Raw genomic sequence first — 20,391 nt, 5'->3', positions numbered from 1 at the left:
GGCTGGCAGTCAGGGAAAAACCCTCCAAAAAATCCATTTGGTTCAACTGTCAGTTTCTGTTGAAAAGAACCCTAAGCGATGCAATATCAGAAGGTGATACAGGTCAAGACTGAAAGGCAGTCACTTGCACTGTGGAGAAGTCACTTTAGTGATCCCAATACTCTAATTTGATAATATTTGCTCTGTAGAAGACACCCTGAAACATAAAAATGCTAAGAGCTAAAATGATAGTAATGGTTTCTTTGGTAACAAGAATTACAACTAACCACATCCTAGTATATTTTCTGTCCATGTACCACATGGCCAAGCTATTCTGAATGCACAAAAACCCCGTTACTGTGATTCAATGTTAATAACATGAATAAAAACATGTAATTTGTGGGATAAAACATCTCAGGACTGTCAAAGTAGAATACCAATTTTATTTTTGTGTTTAAAATTCTTCATAGTAAAATAAAAAGAGTAATGTTATAATCTGGCAAGCAGATACATGGCATATTTATACACCATATAAAAAGCAAAAAGTCAGCAATGATCATAAAGGAATAGTGCATATATCTATATCCAAACACTGTTTTATGCACTTTTGTAGCTGTGTTGGACCCAGAATATTGGCAAGACAAGGTGGGTGAGATACTATCTTTTATTGGACCAACTTCTCCCAACTTTGTCTCTTTCACCAACAGAAGTTGGTCACATTAACTTTGGTCACTTCACTTTGTTTCTCTACCCACAAACACAGTATATACATATTATACCTACAAACAATACATTAAAAGAATGTTATTTAGGTGATGGCAGGCAGGGGGGAACATAGGAGTTGTGGATGGGGACAGGATTTGCAGGGGGAACAGATAGCATGGAGAGGAATGGACGAGAGAGGAGCTGGGACTGGAGATATGGAATGCCAAGGGGTTGTGGAAAGAGGGAAACAGGAGGCAAGTAGGGCAGCAGGAAATTTTGGTGGTATGTGGGAAAGTAGTAGCATTAGGCAGGGAATATAGGGTTGGTGGGGAATATAAGGAGTCGGGATGGGAAAAAAGAGGAGCAGAGACAGGGGCATGAGGAAACAGATAGATCAGTAGCTCAAGGAGGCATCACTCTCTACTGGGCAGCATTCTCCTGTGCTGAGGAATCCTCGTCCATATTTGGTGGGGATTTCCCTGCACAGAGAAAGCACAGCCAACTGTATGCTCAGTCTGCACCAGCTGTCCCAATGCCCCACCAGTGAGAGAAAGGCAAATGGCCCTGTTCCCAAACACTTTGATGACTGTCATGGTATAGTGCTTGGGCTCATTTAGTAACCATTACCAAAGAAAGAAGATCAGAGTGGTCTCAGTGGCCAGCCTCAGAAGACTTGGGAGGGGACGGGGAACACTTGCCAGGTTGAATCTCTCAAAACACAACTTCAAGGATGTCTTTTTCTTTTAATTTCATGCTTGCTATGAACTGCCCTACATCCGTGTTGCCTTCAGAATTGATAAATGTGGAAAGTTCAAAGTATGTGAATAGCACCATTTACTAAATCAAGTAGATCCCAAAATGCATTAGATTTCCAACTAATTAGATCATTGTCCTGGACACAAGAAAATTGATAACTGGCTCCAGTGACGTCTCAATAAGATGTTTTCTCTAATACATATTTTAGGCTATATAAATAAGGTGAATAAATATAAAAACCATAATCCCCTTTGTCTGCATCATAGTTTATGGGAGATCACTTTTATGGCATCTTTTGAAGATTCATTACCAAAGAACAACTATTATGGGCAGATCTATTGTTCCTCAAAAGACAAGGCAAACAGGTAAATGTTTGCATGACATCACCATATCCTACATGCCCGTTTGTAGAAAATTTAAGATAAGCCAGAGAGTTTGCATTGTGTGGTGTAACCTTTAGATTCCTTTAATAGTTTCAGGCTGCATCATATGAACGAACACTAAGTGAATGTGGGATTGAAGGGGAGAAAAGTGTGAATGACTTCTAATCAATATGATAATTAAAGACTTAGTCTGTGTGAATCAGCAATGAACACATAATGTAGTTCACCTATTTCAGCAAAATGTAGCTTAAGGAGCGTCAAAAGAGATAATTTCAGTTATACTCCTTAGGTTTCCGGTTCACCTAGGATGCCCCTTATGTTGGGATGTTCCCAGAACAAGTAGCTGGGATTCCTGCCTTGGGGGATAAGGGAATGCCATTTTCCCAGACTTCAAGAGTGAGTGCAGGTGCAATAGAAGGGAACTGTAGCAACCTGCAAACTGCAGTTAAAGGAAGTGCCTGAAACGAATAAGACTAAGAGCAATTATTTTAGCTATACAAAGTACCTCCCAGAAAAGATTCTCTCACAGTTATTTTCAGTCTCTGCATTACAACATGTTCATAGCCATCAGCAACAACTACAAGGTGTGATTATGCTCAGTTACTGCCAAACTGTGGTTCCCGTGATGGAAAGGATTAAGCTGCACTAGCAAAATAGCTACTGCTTTCCCAGTGGCATTGAGTTGCATTTCCTACCTTTTGTTCAATTTGTGAAAGACAAGCCTGAACAGAAAGGCTGGATCCAAATATCCCTGAATGTGAAGTTCAGATCTGGATTCTAACTTGCCATCTTGGGACAAATTCCTGAACTACATTTTATTTCTCTTTCTTTCATTTTCTGGTGACTTTCTTGTACTGAAAATCTGTTGGTACTGTATAATTTTTCCAAATGGAAAAATTATTCCTAAGTCTTTCATAATTTTCCCACAATCTTTCTTGCTATGCCTCCTATGTACCCATCAGTCATTAGGGATGTATGAAAGTACAGAAGCCAAAATTTTGCAGGAGTGAAGTGGAGGCATTCATGCAGAGTGGTAATGTAGCATGTTCCTCTGCTCCTGAACAGCTACAACTATCCCATCCACACCAATAATGCAACAATGGAGCTCTGTATTAAAATGTGCAGTGACTGGCTGGGTGAATGCAGGAATCAGGGAACATCTGCTCTATGCAGCATATTTCTAGTCTGAAATGGCAGACACAGTGACAATAAAAGCCATATGATTTAAGTTTTCTCTGAGCTGGATTAACTTCTCCTCCATGTTGTTTGAGCCCCCCACTCACCCCTTGGATGGGGTTACATAAGTGAATCAACAGAGCAATACCACTAGATGCACAGACATAAGTCCCACATTTGGCCTAAGAGTCTATCCACGGAGGCCTGGCTTTTTATGCAGAAGAGAATCATAGAGGCCTATAACAGAGATGAATCCAAAAGTGTAAAGAATTCAACGAGGGTTGGAGAGAGACCTTTTTTAATGTAAGGTTTTGAAAGAAAAAAAATAACACCTTCCAATCTAAACTACAGAATGACTCTATCTCGGACTCAGGATCCAAGCACTCCAGGATTTGCAGTAAGTTCAGAACCTCATCTTAACTTCGCAGAAAGGCCCATTTCTCAGTTGAATCCTATGACTGTACTGGTGGATGAACTGATTTGTTTTTGTTTATTTGTTCTGTTGAACTTCGTGTGAACTTCATTTAATTGCTGGATTCTAATGTCCCACTGAGTTACTACATTTATACTGTTAAAAGGTTCTATTACTGTCTGAGTTCATCATCAGGTCACGGGTCATTGATTGAGACAGAGTTTGTAGTGCGGCCTCTTTTTCATGAAAGACTTATTAAGCAAAGACAGAGACCATCAAATGTTACTGTCATCTACTTTTCAAGACACTGATGAGGTCATTAGTTCCTATGGTATTTAAAATGCCAAATGCAGAAGTGGAAGTGAAAATTAAAAACGTAACTGACCTCAACTTTGTTTCAGTTCTACAAAAATATATTGCGCTATTCTTTATTTTAGGATGAATATAGTATTGTAAGAAATGAGGTAACTAATTACTCCAATGATCATCAGTTAAATGAGGTCCCTTCCTCAGAAAACCACTAAAACTACCCAACCATGTCTGTTTGGTATTGAATATTCTCTTTTCCTTTGCTTGGATAGCACTGTAAGTCTATGGGCTCTGAATCCACATGGCTTCTGTGAGCTGTTATTTGTTTATACTTATTTCTTTTCAAGGGTGCAGAATCAGGATCTATAAAGCTAATTTCATTTTCAGTATGCAATATATCATGAAAATTCTTGGATATTATTGTAAACCGTTTGCTTTGATCTGTCTCATTGTTTCTGGATAAAAATCCTGACTTGTCATTTTTCAGCGCAAAAAAGGTGTGCACTGGTAGTGAAATTTCTCTTGATCAAAATTTGCAGACTGTTAAAAAACAATAACACCTTACACATAAATATCAGTCTTCATGTGCAATACTTCAGAAAAGGAAAACTGTAAGGCTTTATTACTGCTTTTACTATGCTGATTTTATTCCACGATGAATTCAATGATTTAAGGTATGGCTCATTTTCCTCCCCTTTGGCATGCTAAAAATCTATGCTTTTTACCAACTGCCTTAACTGCCTTACTAGATACAATACATCTTATTAATAAACTACCTCTGATATTCCATGAGATTGGAGAATCCTGGCTCTGTAGCACAAAGCATACATAACCAAAGAATGTGCGTCAATAAGAGCTAAAACTGTTTGGATCCCAGAGATGCAGTTTGTGGGATTTTAATACATTTTACTTATTAAATTTTGCAGAAACATTGAAGAACAATTTTGTGAAACTTGTGCTGCTTGCAGAGCCCTCCCTAGCCATTTGGGTGCCCTACGCAGCCCCACCACGGGCAGGCTGTGTGGGGCCCCAGGCCTCCCTACCCTCCAGGTTTGGGAGGCAGGAGCTGTGGGGGGGCACTTTTGGGGGCCCCACAGGCTCAGAGTGGCCCGGGGGATTAGTGGGAGGGTGGGAGCAGCCTGCTCCACTTCCCTCGCCCTGGTCCCAGCCATGTTGCTCAGAGGAGGGGATTTGGGGAAAGGGATCCCCCACACACTCACCGGCTCGGTGGGAAGCTGAGCAGCCCGGCCCCAGCCCGCTCTACTCTGCCAGCTCCCAGCCGTGGTGCTCCGCTTCCCGCCACCAGTGAGAGCCAGGGGCAGTCCTTTCCCCAACCCGAGCGACATGGCTGGGGCCAGGGCAAAGGAAGTGGAGTGGGCTGGGGCCATGTCTCTCTGGTTCTTGCTGCTGGTGAGTGCGGGGGGCGAGCCTTTCCCCGCATGCACCGGCGGCAAGAAGCGGAGTGCTGCGGCTGGGAACTGGCGAAGTAGAATGGGCTGGGGCTGAGTTGCTGTACTTCCTGACGCTGCCGGTGAGTGCAGGATTGCTGGGGGAAAAGGTGGAATGGGGGCAGGCCACGGGTGTTGCGGGGGGGAGAGTAAGAGGCAGGGCAGAGGGAGTTGTCTGTGGCCCCACACTCCCCCTAAGGGCAGCCCTCCCCCTTGCTGTGGGGGCTGGCCGAGGGATAAGGCTGGTTGCTGGGGCTGGGGCTGCCCTGTATGCAGCTGCTTAGGGCACCATGAAATTTGGTGCCCCAGATTTCATGGTGCCCTACGCAGCTGCATATGCTGCATATGCCTAAGGATGGCCCTGGCTGCTTGTTCCTACAAATAGCATGTGTGTGCCATATCTTTTAGTTGATAGTATGATGAGAACATTTATAACCATGTTGCTATTTTTGTATGAAATGGAATAACGTATTTTAAGTGCATATTGTACTTCACTCGGACTCTATTCTTACATAAAGAAAGTTACTTACTTTAACTGTGGTTCTTTGAGATGTGATGCAAACGTGTATTCCACTGGGGTGTGCATGCCCAGCGCACCAGAGCTGGAGACATTTGCCTAACAGTACCCATAGAGCAACATTCATGTCTCATGGCCATAGTCCCTCCCCTGGCTATATGAGGCAACACTGCCTCGACCCCTCTCAGTTCCTTCACATTGAATGCCCAGAAACTAGGTTCTGGGGCTGAGGGGATGGAGGGTGGGTTGTGGTTTACACGTCTGCATCACATCTCGAAGAACCACAGTTACAATAAGTAACTTTGTATTCCACTTAGACTCCAAGCCCTGCCTCCTGGAGTGGCTACTGCATGTGAATCACCTATATAAACTAGGATTGCAGGACCACCCTACCAAAACCTATATCTGCTCTGGAAGATGCAGTAAAAGTATAATGGTTCATAAATGTATGTATGGAGAACCATGTAGTCGCCCTGCAAATGTCTAATACTGAGATGTCACCAAACACCGCAATTGACTTTGATTGCATTCATAGGCACTGACTCCATGAGTGTTCCAGGGCTGGAGCACCCACTGGCATCTCCCCATCAGCTCCCCCACAACTGCACCCCAGCACTTTCCACCTACCAGCAGGCACCATGGATCAGCACCGCCCCCTCCCTCCCTGCTGTTTTGTGGTGCTCAGGAGGCTGGGAGGGAGCCGGAGGAGGGAGAATGCAGTGCACTCCGGGGTGGGGGTGAAGCAGGAAGAGGCAGGGCAGTGATGGAGCGGGGACAGGAAGGGGCAGGCAGGGGTGAAGCCCTGGGAAAAGGGATGGAGAAGGGGTGGGGCCTGGGTCAGAGCCAGGGGTCGAGTACCCCCCAGCAGTTTGGAAAATCAGTGCCTCTGCTTGCATTCTCACAGAATGAGCTCACACCACCTGAGGAGGCGTAGCCAAAGCTATTTCATATGCAGTCTCAATACAGGATGTTATCCATTTAGAGACAGTCTGTGAAAAGACTGCTTGACCCTTCATACAATTGGCATATGACACAAACAGGTGAGGCAAAGCGCAACATGATTTAGTTCTGTCCAAGCAGAAGGCTAGACATCCCTCAGCTATACCAGGGCAATGAAAATGAGCTTGGTCCAATTCGTCTTCAGCTTGAGGATGACCTACGGGATGATCAGGATCTGGGGAAAGACATACAGGAAAGCCAAAGGCCAGCTGAGATGGAAAGCTTTGGACAAGGAGCCAGGACTGAGGCCCTCTCAAGAGCAGAACGGATAGGATTTCCTGTTGTCCCTCAGCAAGAAGGTTGAACATCAGAATGCCCCAAACTGTGAAGATGACCTGGAGGACACTTGTCTTTAGACATCACTCATGACTAAGGGGGAAATTCCTGCTGAGATGGTCAGTGAGATGATTCTGAATACTGGGCAAGTGGGTTAGTTAACGGAGTGATGGCCTCCTCAGCGCATACCTGCCACAACTTGATTGCCTCCTGGCAGAATATCCTGGAGTGTGGTTCCCCTTTGCCTGTTCACATCGTGATGGTATTGTCTGTAAGTATGTGAACCACTGAGCTTCTGTTATGGTCCACAAAAGTGTGACATGCATTGCATATGGCCCAAATCTCCAAAACATTGATATGTAGTGTGGATTCCTGCTCTGACCACATACCTTGAACTTTCAGTGACCCCAGATGTGGTCCTTAACCCATCAGGGAGGCGTCGATGACAACAGACCTGGTTGGTAAGGGCTGGATGAAGGAAATGTCCTGGAAAACCTTCTCTGGATATGTCCACCACTGCAAAGTGTCCAAGATCAGGTGAGAAAGATGGACTAGTCTGTCCAGGGGGTGAAGAGTCAACAGTAAACCATCCAGAGCCACATCTGTAAAAGGGTGAAGGTGCCACCTTGAAAACTGGACCGCATGTTTGTGAGTAGACATGTGACCCAAGAGCCTCAGGCACATCTGAACTGTCACGGAAGGCTGAGAATGCAGACTGAGGCAAAGGAAGTGAACTGTCTGAAAATGGTTGGTCAGCAGAAACACTCTTGAACTCGTGGAGTCTATTACGGCCCTGCTGAATTTGATTTTCTAAGTGGGAACCAAAGTTAACTTCCTGGTATTTAGGATGAGACTCAGATGGTGATGTGTAAAGTAGTGCAGCATAGAGTCAATATGAGCAAGAACTTCATCTTGGACCTATCCCTCAGTCACCAGTCATCTAGATACAGGAAGGTGTGTATTCCTTTCTTTCTGAGATATGCGGTGATGACAACCATGCATTTGGTAAAAACCCGAGAGGCTGAATGGAAGCACCGTACACTGAAAATGGCACTCCACTATGACAAATTGAGGAAATATTCTGTGACCTGGCAAAATTGCCACCTGACAGCAGGTGTCCTGAAGGTCCAGAGTAGCAAACCAGTCATTCTGAGACAATGGGGGTGGATAGCCGATAGAGTAACCATTTAGCGCCTCATGTATCTGATCTATTTGCTGAGGCTATGAAGGTCAAGAATGGATCTTAATGCTCCCTTGGATACGGGCACCAGAAAGTACTGGGAATAGAAGTCGTGACCCAGTGTTCTGGAGGAACCTCCTGTCATGCTGTCTGGAGTGGTTCACAGCCCTGAGTGCCAACCTCAGGGCAGACTGTCAAAAAGCTGAGCTGACACCCCAAACTGGTATGTTCTATAATTAGATTTCACCAACCCAGTAACAAACGTGAACTCCTACAGCATTATTCCAATCTTACCATGGAGTCACAGACAGTGCCCTTGGGCATTCCAGTCTATTTTGCCACCCAGGCAAGCTGGACTTAGCGATAAATGGTCACTTACAGCAAAGATCACAAAATATTCAGGTTGCTCCCAGACTCAAGAGACCAGTCAATTACCCCAGATCAATTTGTACCTTAGATCTCACAACAAAAAGACAATGCTAGTAGCCAGTCCTATAGTAAACTAACTAAGAATTTACTAACTAGGAGAAAGAAATGAGAGAGTTATTTATAGGTTAAAGCAGGAAACATATATGCACAAATCAGTTGACAGAGATGTAAGAAGCTGTCAATTCAAAATGTCTTCTAGGACAGACCCAGACGTAACCCTGGGGATCTCTGCTCCACTTTAATGTCTCTAGATCTGAGAGAGTTCAAACAACAAACAGATAGCTATTTCTTCTTATGAGCATCTATACGCTTCCCCCGGAGTTCAAATCAATTGGACGAGTGCCCCTGCACATAACTCTTCATAGGCAGATGGGGCAATCAACAAAGTTTTTATCTTATAATGGTCCATTTAGTTTTGATAGTCCTTCTTGATGGGCAGGAGAACCACTCTTCCTGCCAAGGTTCATAAGTAGAGCAGGCACTTTTACAGTTATAAAGCAAACATATTTTACCTTGAAGCATAGGATATAGACATTACAAGTCAGATTAATGCATGCAACAACTTACAAGCACTTTAGAGTCAGAACACTACAAACATTCCTACAAGTCTAATACCTATCTTGAACAATACTAATATATAGATGAGCTGATCTGGCTTCCAGCTATGAATTTGTCAGAGCTCAGTTGATGCCTACAGCCTTGGCCAGAGCTGGAATCTGATCTGCCAGTGTCACATCTCCTCCATTGCTCCCAAAGCCAGTAGAGAGTGAACCTGTTTGAGGAGCAGTTTCTCGGGAGAGGGGTCCCTGAAGAGGGGTAGTGGGAGGAGAGATGGAGAGAAACCAGATAGCATAACCTGATCTGATGGTGTTTAGAACCCAACTGTTGTTAGTGATCGAGCCCCAAGCATTGTGAAAGTGGGCTAGCCTGTCTGCAAATGGAGGGGATAGAGAGAAAGGAGCGACTGGAATACTGCTCAGGATGAAGGAGTCGGAAGGGCTCTTGTGAGGCACCAGGGAAGTTTGTACAGACTGGCTGAACCCCGGACCCAACTGCTTCCTCCTCTTGGATCTATGCTCCTTTCTGGGATAGCCCAGCTGTCTCAGGAGAGATAAAGGCTGCCCAAACCCATGCTGTGGACGATTCTGCTACTGCTGCTGTTGAACATGGTAGTGGTGCCTTTGCACCGCCGACATGCACTGCTGATGTGTATACCCCCAAGGACCATAGGATACCCACTGAGTCTTTGAAGCAGTGCAGAGTCTCATCCGTCTTGTCTGAAAACAGTGCTTGGCCATCAAAGAGCAAATCATCTATGGCCTGCTGTATATCAGGAGCAATGCCCAAATTCTGCAGCCAGGAAGCCCTTCTCCTGGTCATCACCAAAGCCATCACTCTGGCCAAAGCATCCGTAACGTCCAGTGCAAATTGCAACAAAGTATTAGCCACCAAACAGTCTTTGGTAACAAATGCCCAAAATTCTTATGTTGAGACTTCAGGCAGCTGGTCTAACAAACTCAGACATAGCCATCCAGTTCACAAAGTTGTTTCTGGACAGCAATGCCTGCTGGTTGGAAATCTGCATCTGGAAAGGAAGAGGACATGTAAATCTTCTTGCTCATCAGCTCCATTAGTTTAGAGTCCTTATCCTTGGGAGTGGACTTAAACCTGCCTGCCAGGCTCTATCATTCACTGCAGTTGAGATCAGGGATTTTGGGGCTGGATGGGAGTAAAACCCCTCAAATCCCTTCACTGGAATGAAGTAGCATTTCTCCACATGTTTCACTGCAAGTGGAGTGAGCACGCTCCAGAGGACCTTAGCAGACTCAAGAAGTGCATCATTAATAGGGAGGGTGACTCTCCTGGGGGCAGATGGCTGCAGGATATCCACTAACTTGTAGGTGTTGTTCTGCAGGAACTCTGCATAAATACCTAGAGAAGCATCCACATGCCACAAAACGTCCTGGTATGCCTTATAACCATCCAATACCGAAAGGGAGAAAGAGCCAGGACTGTGGAATCGTCCAGGACTAAAAATGAAGCAGTTAACTGTGCCAGACCTGGATGCTGGTGCTGATAGGGCACTGGTGGTCAGTAGGCATTGGACCAGGGGCCCTTATCCTGACCATGAGATGACTGCCAATCCTGGTACCCACAGCGCTCCATGAATGATCCCCGATGTGGGTCAGATGATGGAGAGTAAGAGGAGGAAGACTCCAACCTGGACGCCAACGAGTCTCAGGCTTCAGGGGATAAAAGTCTGACTTGTTCCCAGCCCAGAATGACAAGGGAGCTGGCACCAATATTGGAAATAATACAGGTGGTGCTGTGTATGCCTCCCTCATTTCTCTGTGCTGGAAGCTGTGTCAACCTCAAAGTTGGCAGCAGTACTGAGGTAACTAACTGTGCTGAAGTGGAGGGTAACATCAGTAGCACCCGTCACGGGGTGCTGAAGACACTCCTGATGCTGGGGAGGTCTTTTGTGCTAAGCCTGGCACCAGTCCCACTTCCACTGACTGCAAAAAGGAAATATTGGGGTATGCTGATGACAGACTCAGCAGCCCACCCAGTCAATGGGGCCATAAAAGACATAGCCCTTGCAAAGTCCTGGACTGAGGGCAAAGTTGGAACAGAAAGGCAAAGGAAATCAGAGTGTGATGGGTTGGACCCCCTTTGTGGGATGCCACCTGATGTACTGAGATTTCATTGAGCCTGCCTCCTCCACTAGCCTGGGCTCCCTCTTGCTGTTTTGCTGAATTAGGTTCTCTGGCCTCTAGCAGCACACACACACACACAGGGAGGGGTGCACCAGCTATAGAATAACACAGAATCTGCAAACAGCTATCTATGAGAAGACTCAGCTAGGAAATCTCCCCGCACTCAATTGCAGCTCCCCTCTGGAAAGTACAACCAAAATAATATTGTCTTGTGCTGTAGAGAAATCTATACAGTGTACGCTCAGAAATTCGCCCCCTCTCTCAATGTGGAGGAAGATATTCACAACTTCTTGCCCCCCCCATTAGAAATTGCGCAAACTGGGTTTAATAATAAACAAAACAAGTTTATTAACTATAGAAGGCAGGTTTTAAGTGATTATAAGGGATAGCAAACAGAACAAAGCAGATTACCAAGCAAATAAAACAAAATACGCATACTAAGTTTAAGATCTTAAAGATATTGGTTTCAAGAAGTAATTCCTCACCCTAAATGTTGTTTTAGGTAAGTTACAGAGTTTCGGTAGCTTAGAGTTCCACTTATTTCTCTTTACAGACTATTATCTTAGTCTGGACCTAGCCCTCACCTTTACCACTGCTCAGTTCCTTTGTCTCTTCAGGTATTTTCAGCTGTCTTTCTTCTTGGGCAGGAAGGCAATGAAGAAGAAACCTGTTTGCCTTACTCCCCAGCCTTAAATAAGATTTACATAAGGCAGGAATCTTTTGTTTTCTAATCTTAACCTCCCATTCCTTTCTGTGGAAAATTACTAGACGTCCAAGATGGTGTTTAGTACCAGATGACAGGACCACCTGACCTAGTAGTGTCACAACTATGTTCCAGAACGCCTCTCAGTAAGGAGAGAGATTAGTATCTTCGAAGTCTTATTGTTTCTTCGTAATGGCCCATCAAGGCTGATGGCCTGTTGTCTGGTGGGTGTCTCCCAAATACACACGCAGTTGTAATCGTTACATAGTCAATATTCCTAACTTTAGATACAGAAATGATACATGCATACAATTGGATAATCACATTCTGTAAATTATAACCTTTTCAATGATATCTTACAAGACCCATCTTGCATAAAATATATCTCAGTTACGCCATATCCATATCACAAGCATATTTAAAGAATATGGGGTATAACGTCACACAGAGTCAATGGTACAGGGTCTCTGACCTCCTTGTGTGGTACCAGGGAGTGGTTAAAGGGATCTGCTCCATCCCAAGCACCGGCAGTCCTCACACGACCAGGAATGGCCTCAGTCAGTCTTATGCAACCTTTTCCCCTGTGCACTTGATGGGAATGACTCCCCTGTCTCTTCAGAGCGGCACCAGCTCCAGCAGGTGAAGTGGCAATTCTCTCAGAACCCTAGGGCAACCTCGGATATGATGAGGGACTTGGTGCCAAAGTAGGCTGCTTGGCCTGTTCGATCCAGTGCAGTTTCAGACGAAGTTCCCTCGCCTCCTGGGTCCATTAGATGAACGATCTGCAAATCGAACACTGCTCCTTGATGTGGGCTTTGCCTAGACATAGCAAGTACCACGTATAGGGACTCTTGTTGGGGATCGCTCCCCCACACAACAGACAATGTTTAAACCCTGGTGAGGGCATCACCAGGGAAATACTTAAACTACAGCTAATTAACTCTACAGAACTAGAAAAGTCACTAAAAGAGAGGGATTGTGAGGTAAAACTCACACAGAGCTCCAATTCCAGCCATGGATGGTAAAAAGAAACTGAGGTGGGTTGGGGCAGCGCCACCTCATATAGCCAGGGGAGAAGCTGTGGCCATGAGGTGCAAGTGCCACCCACATATGAGTATTCTAGGCAAAATTATCCAGCTCCGATGCACTGGGCACATGCACACTGAAGTGGAATACACGGCTGCCTCTACTCAAAGAAGAACCAAAACATCTAATTATGTAGTCTGATGCCTCTAGTATAGAAGAGGGTAAGAGTTTTTTCCCCAACTTCGCAGCTACTTCCACCCTCTAGTCATCTGGACTATAAAGTATATTAATAATTGAAAAAGTGACAAAAGATCATTAATGCCTACAGTTAAACATCATCAAACATTTGGCTAACTGCCATTGGCCAGCTGCTTTTTTTTTTCCCCTCTGTGTAACAAGTAGGGAGCTGCAAAACTCAGCAAATGTTGCTTTTTTTCCCCCTGAAGGGTAAAAAGGGGCCTCACACACTCTGTGATCAGCCCCACGGAAGATTCAGAGGGATTGCTACCTTTGCTGAAAGATTGGATGACACACCTTTACATAAACAAACCATATTCTTCATTGTACTGAAGATTTATTTCTTCTTCTTGAAGCCTGGGACCAAGTTACAAGTACTAAAAAAAAAAATCATCAACTCTTGTAAATAACTTTTTGCTCTCAGACAAAAAAAATATTCTTGTTTTGTGGCTTACTGCTTCAAAATTCATGCCAACCCTGATAATCCATAGATAATTCCCGCAAGCCAATTTTAAAATTTGAGTCAATTGGTTACTTTGCTCATAATTTAATTCTACACATTTATTTCTTTGGTATCTGAAAACCACTAAAAGAATGGAGGGATGGATAGTATTATGGAGAATCTGGGAAATTTCTGTATTAATATTATCTGTAATTCAGTTACCACACTCACTTATGTCTTGCTATCCACTGCATATAAGTGGTTAATTTATTTCCAGAAACAGGAACAAGCAATGAATTGACTGCATTTTGGTCACACAGACATGTCAAGTTTGGTGTGAATGGACTATCCAGAACTGTCTGACATGTGAATGGAGATACCTTGGAGACACAATGGAGACCAATGACCAGAATATTAACTTTTAATGACTCCAGCCAAGGGGACTTTTTCGATGTGGATGGGCAAATTACCTGTTCGATCACAAACCCTCCCCTACCTGAATGCACGGGGAGGGTAGTACATGTGAAAACAGCATGGCTGGAACTTGGGACAAAGGACTGAGGTGTTAGGAGAGGGGGACAGGAATCCTGCTGTCTTAGGGGATGACACAATTCAATCCAGGATGGTTGGGCAAAGCCAGGGAAGTTGGGTGCAAGACCAGTCTTGCCTACTTAAACAAGAAAAAGCTGACAAGTTAGGCAAGACACATTTGTTCAGGCTTTGCTTTATCTTTTTAACCCTAAATAGTGTGAGACAGATATTGCAACCCCATGCAGTATCTTTGGGGACCATACAGTATTAAGTTTACAAATGGTTTATATATCATAGGGGGCCTGGACTTTATGCAGCTCTGGGCGGGTGTCTGGGATGGTTGCCACAACTCCTCCAAGAACCAAAAACTGTGGGTGGGGTGATTAAGGTGAATCGCTTAAGTTGTAAACACCTCCAGAGAGGTAACTACACCCCAGAGAGGCTTAAATATGCTGGTTCAAACTAGGTTATTCAGAGACCAACAGACAAAGAAAGGGCTTTTGATATAAAGTATAAACTTTAAACTGACTCAGAATCTTATTTCTGATCCAGAGAACCGTCTAGCCAAAGGGGGATCCCAACCCTTGCGGAAAGGTTGGAATGGCTATGGCCTGCTAAGACCCCAGTAGACTGATGGGTGTCTCCAGGTATGTTTAGTGTGTGTTTAAATCTGTTTATTGTTTTTATGATGTTTTGTCTGTAATGCTTTTACCTTAAGAATAAATGAGCTTGTCTAGAAGGAGCTGTGTGGTTATTTGTAACTGCCAGCAATACACTGTTCATAGCCCTAGAAGAGAAAGCAATGCACAGATACTGGCTGTTATCTCTAGCAAGCCAGTTTCCCGGTCACAGTGTAAGGCAGGGACCTGTGCGGCCTAAAAACCTGGGTCAGAAAGGAATCGGACAAGGGTTGCTGCCTAGAGACAAGTGATGGCTGGAGACCTGAGACCTGACTGGGGCACTTCTGGAGTGGACTGTGCGGGATACAGGTGCAATTAACCTGAAACTGTGTCATTATGTTCCAGTTGACTAACAAATAAAGTCTTGTTTTGAAAAGGCTGTCCTTTGTCTCTGAAAACATCTGCCGGTTGCAGAGCTTCTAAGGGGGTAAATCTCAACGGGAGTCTAAACTCACCAGGATCTGCTGAAGGAGCCACAGTGAGAAAGAGCCACAGACCCAGTCTGAGTTTAACATATCCAAGAGGATCTCCTTTAGTAAAATAGAGGCCCAGGGCTGTCATTAAGAAGGGTACCCCAGAAAGACAGTATATAGGATGTAGGCATAGCATACCCTATGGATCTAGGAAACTACTCAGATGGATCATGGAGGGATGGGCTTCCAGAAGAGGTGGAGGATACTGTGAGGCAACTTATGAAGACCTAATGTTACTACTAAGGTGAGGCTCTTGCGCAGATGACAATGAACTTTTTTCCCCACTGTTTCCGCAACAACACACCTTGAGGTCATCCACATCAAGTGGTTCCCAAAGTTATTTACAACTTTGGCACAGCATAGTGTAGGCATCCAAGAAAAAAGATATTACACAACTTCATGCTAAAAAAACCAAACACATAAAATAATACTAACAGCAACAACCATAATAATGGGGTGGGGAAGCCAACAGGAAAAACAGCAAGACAGAAAAATGAGACAGGGAAGGTGCCAATTTGGATGCCTACAACTGCACATCTGAAACAGTTTACAGAAGTTCCACATTCTCAATAAATGTTGTAATCAAGGATACTTATGCCACACAATCTTGCACATTTGAATAAGCAATAGCTTGGAATACATTCAAAACATGCGCATTTCCAAAAATAAGATGCTTTCCCAGAGAAACAAGCAACAATCTTCCAAAAAAATTTAGCATCCTGTGGTGCATAGCTGAGAAGTCTGTAACTAGCTGTCAAATTGGTCATACATATGAACAGAAAAAAAAGCCCTTATATTTAAATAGTAGTAAAAGGGAAGTCATTCACATTATATTTATTTGCAAAATTAACATTTTTTTCTATCTGATGCTTCAGAGTTTATTATCTATATTAAAAAATAGCATATAGTTACACCCTACAACTTACCATCAGCAACTCTTTAAAAACCTGGTTTTGTCTCCATACTTTGGTTGTGTTCTTAGTTTTACTAATTACCCTGTAGAGCCCATACAGCTAAGACTGAGGGTATGTTTAGACTGCCACAAACAAAGAAACAAAAAACCCTTGGGTTAGCTACCTGCATTAGCTAATTCGGGTTAAAATCATAATAAAGACATGCAACTCAGCTTTTAACTTTGGTTAGTACCTTGAGTTAAAGCTTATAGGAGAGCCTGGGGCTGAATTCAAGCTGCTAACCCTAGTTAAAAGCTGAATTGCTATGTCTTCACTCCTATTTCAACCCAAGTTAGCTAAAGTGGGTTAGCTAACCCAAGTTAGGAACGTACATTTTTTTCCAGAAAAAGCCATAACCCAAGTGAGTGAAAATCCTATTCTATTTCATGTATCTACAACAAAATTATTTAGAGTTCTGCTGCAGCTGCAATGAAGGAACAGGTCTCTGAAGAACTAACTTGGCTCACAGAGCCCTTTATTAGTAGGTATGGATTACTACTAGTCATGATGGAAACAGCCCAGTTTGCTTCTCAGATCCCAGGCCGAGCTTACACGACTGCCAGTTAGGAAGATCATCTTTTGATGGGTAAGATGATATAGGGAATTACCGATAGCATTTTACAGAATTTCTTTTCAGGGTACAATAGCACTCTAAATGCACTGACTGATGAAAAAGGTCTTGAAATAATAATTCTGCAACATCATGTGTTTTTCAAACTTCAGAAACTGAATCAGTTTTTTAAGTTGTTTGAGGGAGAGAAAGAAAATAGACCAGTAACAATGAAATTATCAGATAAGAAGTTCACTGCCAGCTCAATATTTTACCTTTTAAAAACATCTTTTTTGTTAATGTGACAAAACGCAATACTAAGTACGGTAGTTCTTTTTTAAATTAAAATTTCAATTATTTCTTATTCGTTTCCTATTTCAGGACTCTTGTACCAACTTTTTATCAGAAGCAAATTAAAGAAGATTAGTCATAAAAGCCTAATACTACCTTGCAATTACAGAGCACCTTGTGTTAGAGGATCTCAAAAACACGTTACAATGATTAAGTAATTAAGTATAATTTCATATGGTTAGGTATAATTGTCCCCCCTTTTACAAACTGGTAAACTGAGGCACAGAGCGATTAAATGACTTGGCCAAAGTTACGCAGTGAATGAGTGACAGTATTAGAACCCAAGTCGTCCCAAGAGTTCAAACATCAAGATCCCACTACTTCTCTCAAACTGGGATTATAGTGAGAAAAGAAAAGGTAAGCAGCCTGCCACTGTTAGAAGATGCCATTACCGGTATACTACTTTATACTCTCCATATCACTGCAACACTGACGCCTAGTTATAGCTAATTACCCTGTCACTAAGTCACCTTATAAAAGTGCTAAAAGGAATAAGTGTCTTGACCATCTACATTTGGGAAAGTGATTAACCACTTCACTTCCACTGCCAACAACCCAAGAATCAAGCAAGTTTTATCTATTATAAAAATACAACTTACTCTAGAACAGAATGAGTAGCTGCCTGTGGATGGTAGCGATACTGGAGGAGGCACTGGTCAACTCGAAAGACTCCACCACCCTTTCGGATATGTTCATAAAAGAACAGCAAGTCTTCTGGAATACCCTGTAGAGAGAGAGTTCATTCAATACAAAAGCTGCTGGCATTCCTCATTAAATTATTACAAGTGACAGGGTGCATATTTCACTGTTTTTGCCAAATAAATAGTTTTAAAATTTGTTTCCTGAATCTCTTTTTGTGTAGACCCAAAAGTTGTCTAATGGGTCTTTAAAGAAATTTACCCAACTATAAGATAATACTAGTTGAAAACCAGTCAACACTGCTTGAAACTGAAGCCCTGTGAGCCAATACTGACAAAGGGGACAAGAATGGCAAAACACCACCATTTTGACCAGGTTTGTAAAGCTTTATGGATGATAGCCCCAAAAGAGGCAAACTTAGCTGCTTAAAAGTTCATGAAACCAAAAACGTTAAGTAATCAAATAACTTATTTAATGGAATCTGTGACTTTATAATAGTGTTATTTACAGAGTTACAGTTCTTTCGTTGGCTGCCATTCAAACTTTCATATTGGTCCCCATTAGGGACAGGTTAACCAGGTCCAATAAAATGACAACCAAAACTTTACTCAAACCTTAGACTGATTTAAGGTTTGAAAAAGTTCAGTGTTGTTTTCTTTCCTTTTAATTTTCATGAACTGGTCTCTGCTTCTGACTAGGATTGGAAGCAGCAGTGCTGAAGCAATGCAAGAAAAGTTGTTCTCCCAGAATTCCTGAACCAACACGATCTAAGAAGCATCAGAAGTCTTATGAATAAGGCTATGATTATGTCACAGAGGTCACAGAAGTCATGGAATCCGTGACTTCCATTGACCTCCATGACGTTTTCTGCCCCTGGGCTGAAGCTCCCAGGAAGCTTCTCCTCCCCGCAGCTCCTAGCCCCCACACTGGTGGAGGCACCCTGCAGCTGTCCAGCCGGGGATGACGAAGATTCCCTGCAGCTGGCGGTGGAGGGACTCCCCACGTGCCTAGCTGCAGCAAGTGGCTGATGGTCCCCACAGCTGCCCACCCATGGTGGGTGGGGAGGGGACCCCCTACAGCTGGCCTGCCGTGGTGGGCAGCTGGAGGACCCTGCAGCTCTCAGCTGCAGTGGCTGGTGGGGGATCCCCATGAGTGCCCAGCTGCCCCAGGGGCGAGGGTATCCTGCAGCAGCCCAGCCCTGCAGGCAGGATGACCCTGCAGCTTCCACTCCCCACAATGATGGGAGACCCCAGAGTTCCCAGTGACCGCAGTGGTGGGGGATCCAAGAGCCCCAGTAGCAGTGGGTGCTGAACCCACCTGCCCATTTTGTCAGGGATATTTTTAGTGAAAGTCAGAGACAGGTCACGGGCTGCCATGAATTTCTGGTAATTGCCCATGACCTGTCCATGAGTTTTACTAAAAATATCCATGACAAAAACTTTGCTTTACTTATGAATAGCTGCAATATTTCTAACCTGCTTTGTAGAGCGATAAATTTTGCATAAGCAGTCCAACCATATTCCAGTGATTGAATTAGGACCTCAAACATGACCAATGAGACAACCTTGAATCAGACTTTTAAAAAAAAAAAAAAGAAAAAAAAAGTTCATGCCTTAGACAACATGTAAAAGGGGCAGTGATATGGCCAGTGGCACTCTATTACATGTCAGCCATAGCTTGGATTAGAAAACCACCTTGAAAAGCATGGCCCTATTCTATATGTCATTTAAAAGGATGGGAAGAAGAGTATGTGTTTGTACTTAGCAATGATGCAACCATTTGAAAAAATTAAAGTAAAACATGGTTTAAAATATATAATTTTCACACACATTTTCAAACACTGTTTTTCTCTCCTCCCATTCATTGTTTCTGAGAGATCATGTGACTACCATGCAAATAAACATACAATACAAAGAGTATTCATTAGTATTTGAGTGTGGCACCTCATAAAAGCTGAAGAGGCAATATAACAAAGCAGCACAAAGAAGAAAAAGAGAAAAATTTACATTAACTATCTCAGATGGTGACATCAGGTGGGCAGAAAGAGCCTAAAGCTTATGTATTTATTGCAGGTATTTTATTTCTACAGAAAAAAATATAAATACACTAACTAAATAAAATGTGCACCTCGCAGCATTAAGAAAATACAATTAAAATAAATAATTTCTACAACCTTGGACCCTGTCCTCACTCAAGTTCACATTATTGGTAGTATGTGGGGAAAGAGAGGTGTAACGTTATAATTAGAGATGGAACTGTAGTGTCTGTTGTAGCAGAGAAGAGACAATTTGGTTGCAATGAGTAAAAAAGGAGTTCCTGGTGAAGGCTGCTGGACACAGACTCAGGGCTTGGCTACACTGGAGAGTTGGAGCGCTGGTGATGGGGTTACAGCGCTGCAACTCACTCTATGTACACACTTGGAAAGCCCAGCCAGCGCTGCAACTCCCTGGCTGCAGCGCTGGCTGTACACCTGGTCTGCTTGGGGTGTAGCGATTCCAGCGCTGGTGATGCAGCGCTGCT

General features: G+C 43.5%; 1 protein-coding gene across 3 annotated transcripts in view; it reads right to left on the bottom strand.

Annotated features, from left to right (window-relative positions):
- The window catches only part of QTGAL (queuosine-tRNA galactosyltransferase), a 331,029-nt gene that overhangs the window by 46,251 nt on the left and 264,387 nt on the right, over positions 1 to 20,391 (bottom strand). Inside the window, exons 8-10 of one of the 3 annotated variants that reach the window (XM_075071758.1) lie at positions 17,832 to 17,956; positions 13,550 to 13,629; positions 11,658 to 12,808 (exon numbers count right to left, since the gene is read on the bottom strand). In XM_075071758.1, coding sequence (XP_074927859.1) covers positions 13,590 to 13,629; positions 17,832 to 17,956 — 165 coding nt within the window. In that variant the 3' untranslated portion in view covers positions 11,658 to 12,808; positions 13,550 to 13,589. Of the gene's footprint in view, positions 1 to 11,657; positions 12,809 to 13,399; positions 13,630 to 17,831; positions 17,957 to 20,391 lie in introns of those variants that run through there. The other 2 variants (XM_075071757.1, XM_075071756.1) reach the window with 2 other exon arrangements.

Source organism: Chelonoidis abingdonii, chromosome 13 (genome assembly GCF_003597395.2).
Source record: "Chelonoidis abingdonii isolate Lonesome George chromosome 13, CheloAbing_2.0, whole genome shotgun sequence".
Taxonomy (NCBI): Eukaryota; Metazoa; Chordata; order Testudines; family Testudinidae; genus Chelonoidis; species Chelonoidis abingdonii.
Note: the sequence above shows the minus strand (reverse complement) of the source record. Positions and strands in the feature narration are given on the sequence as shown.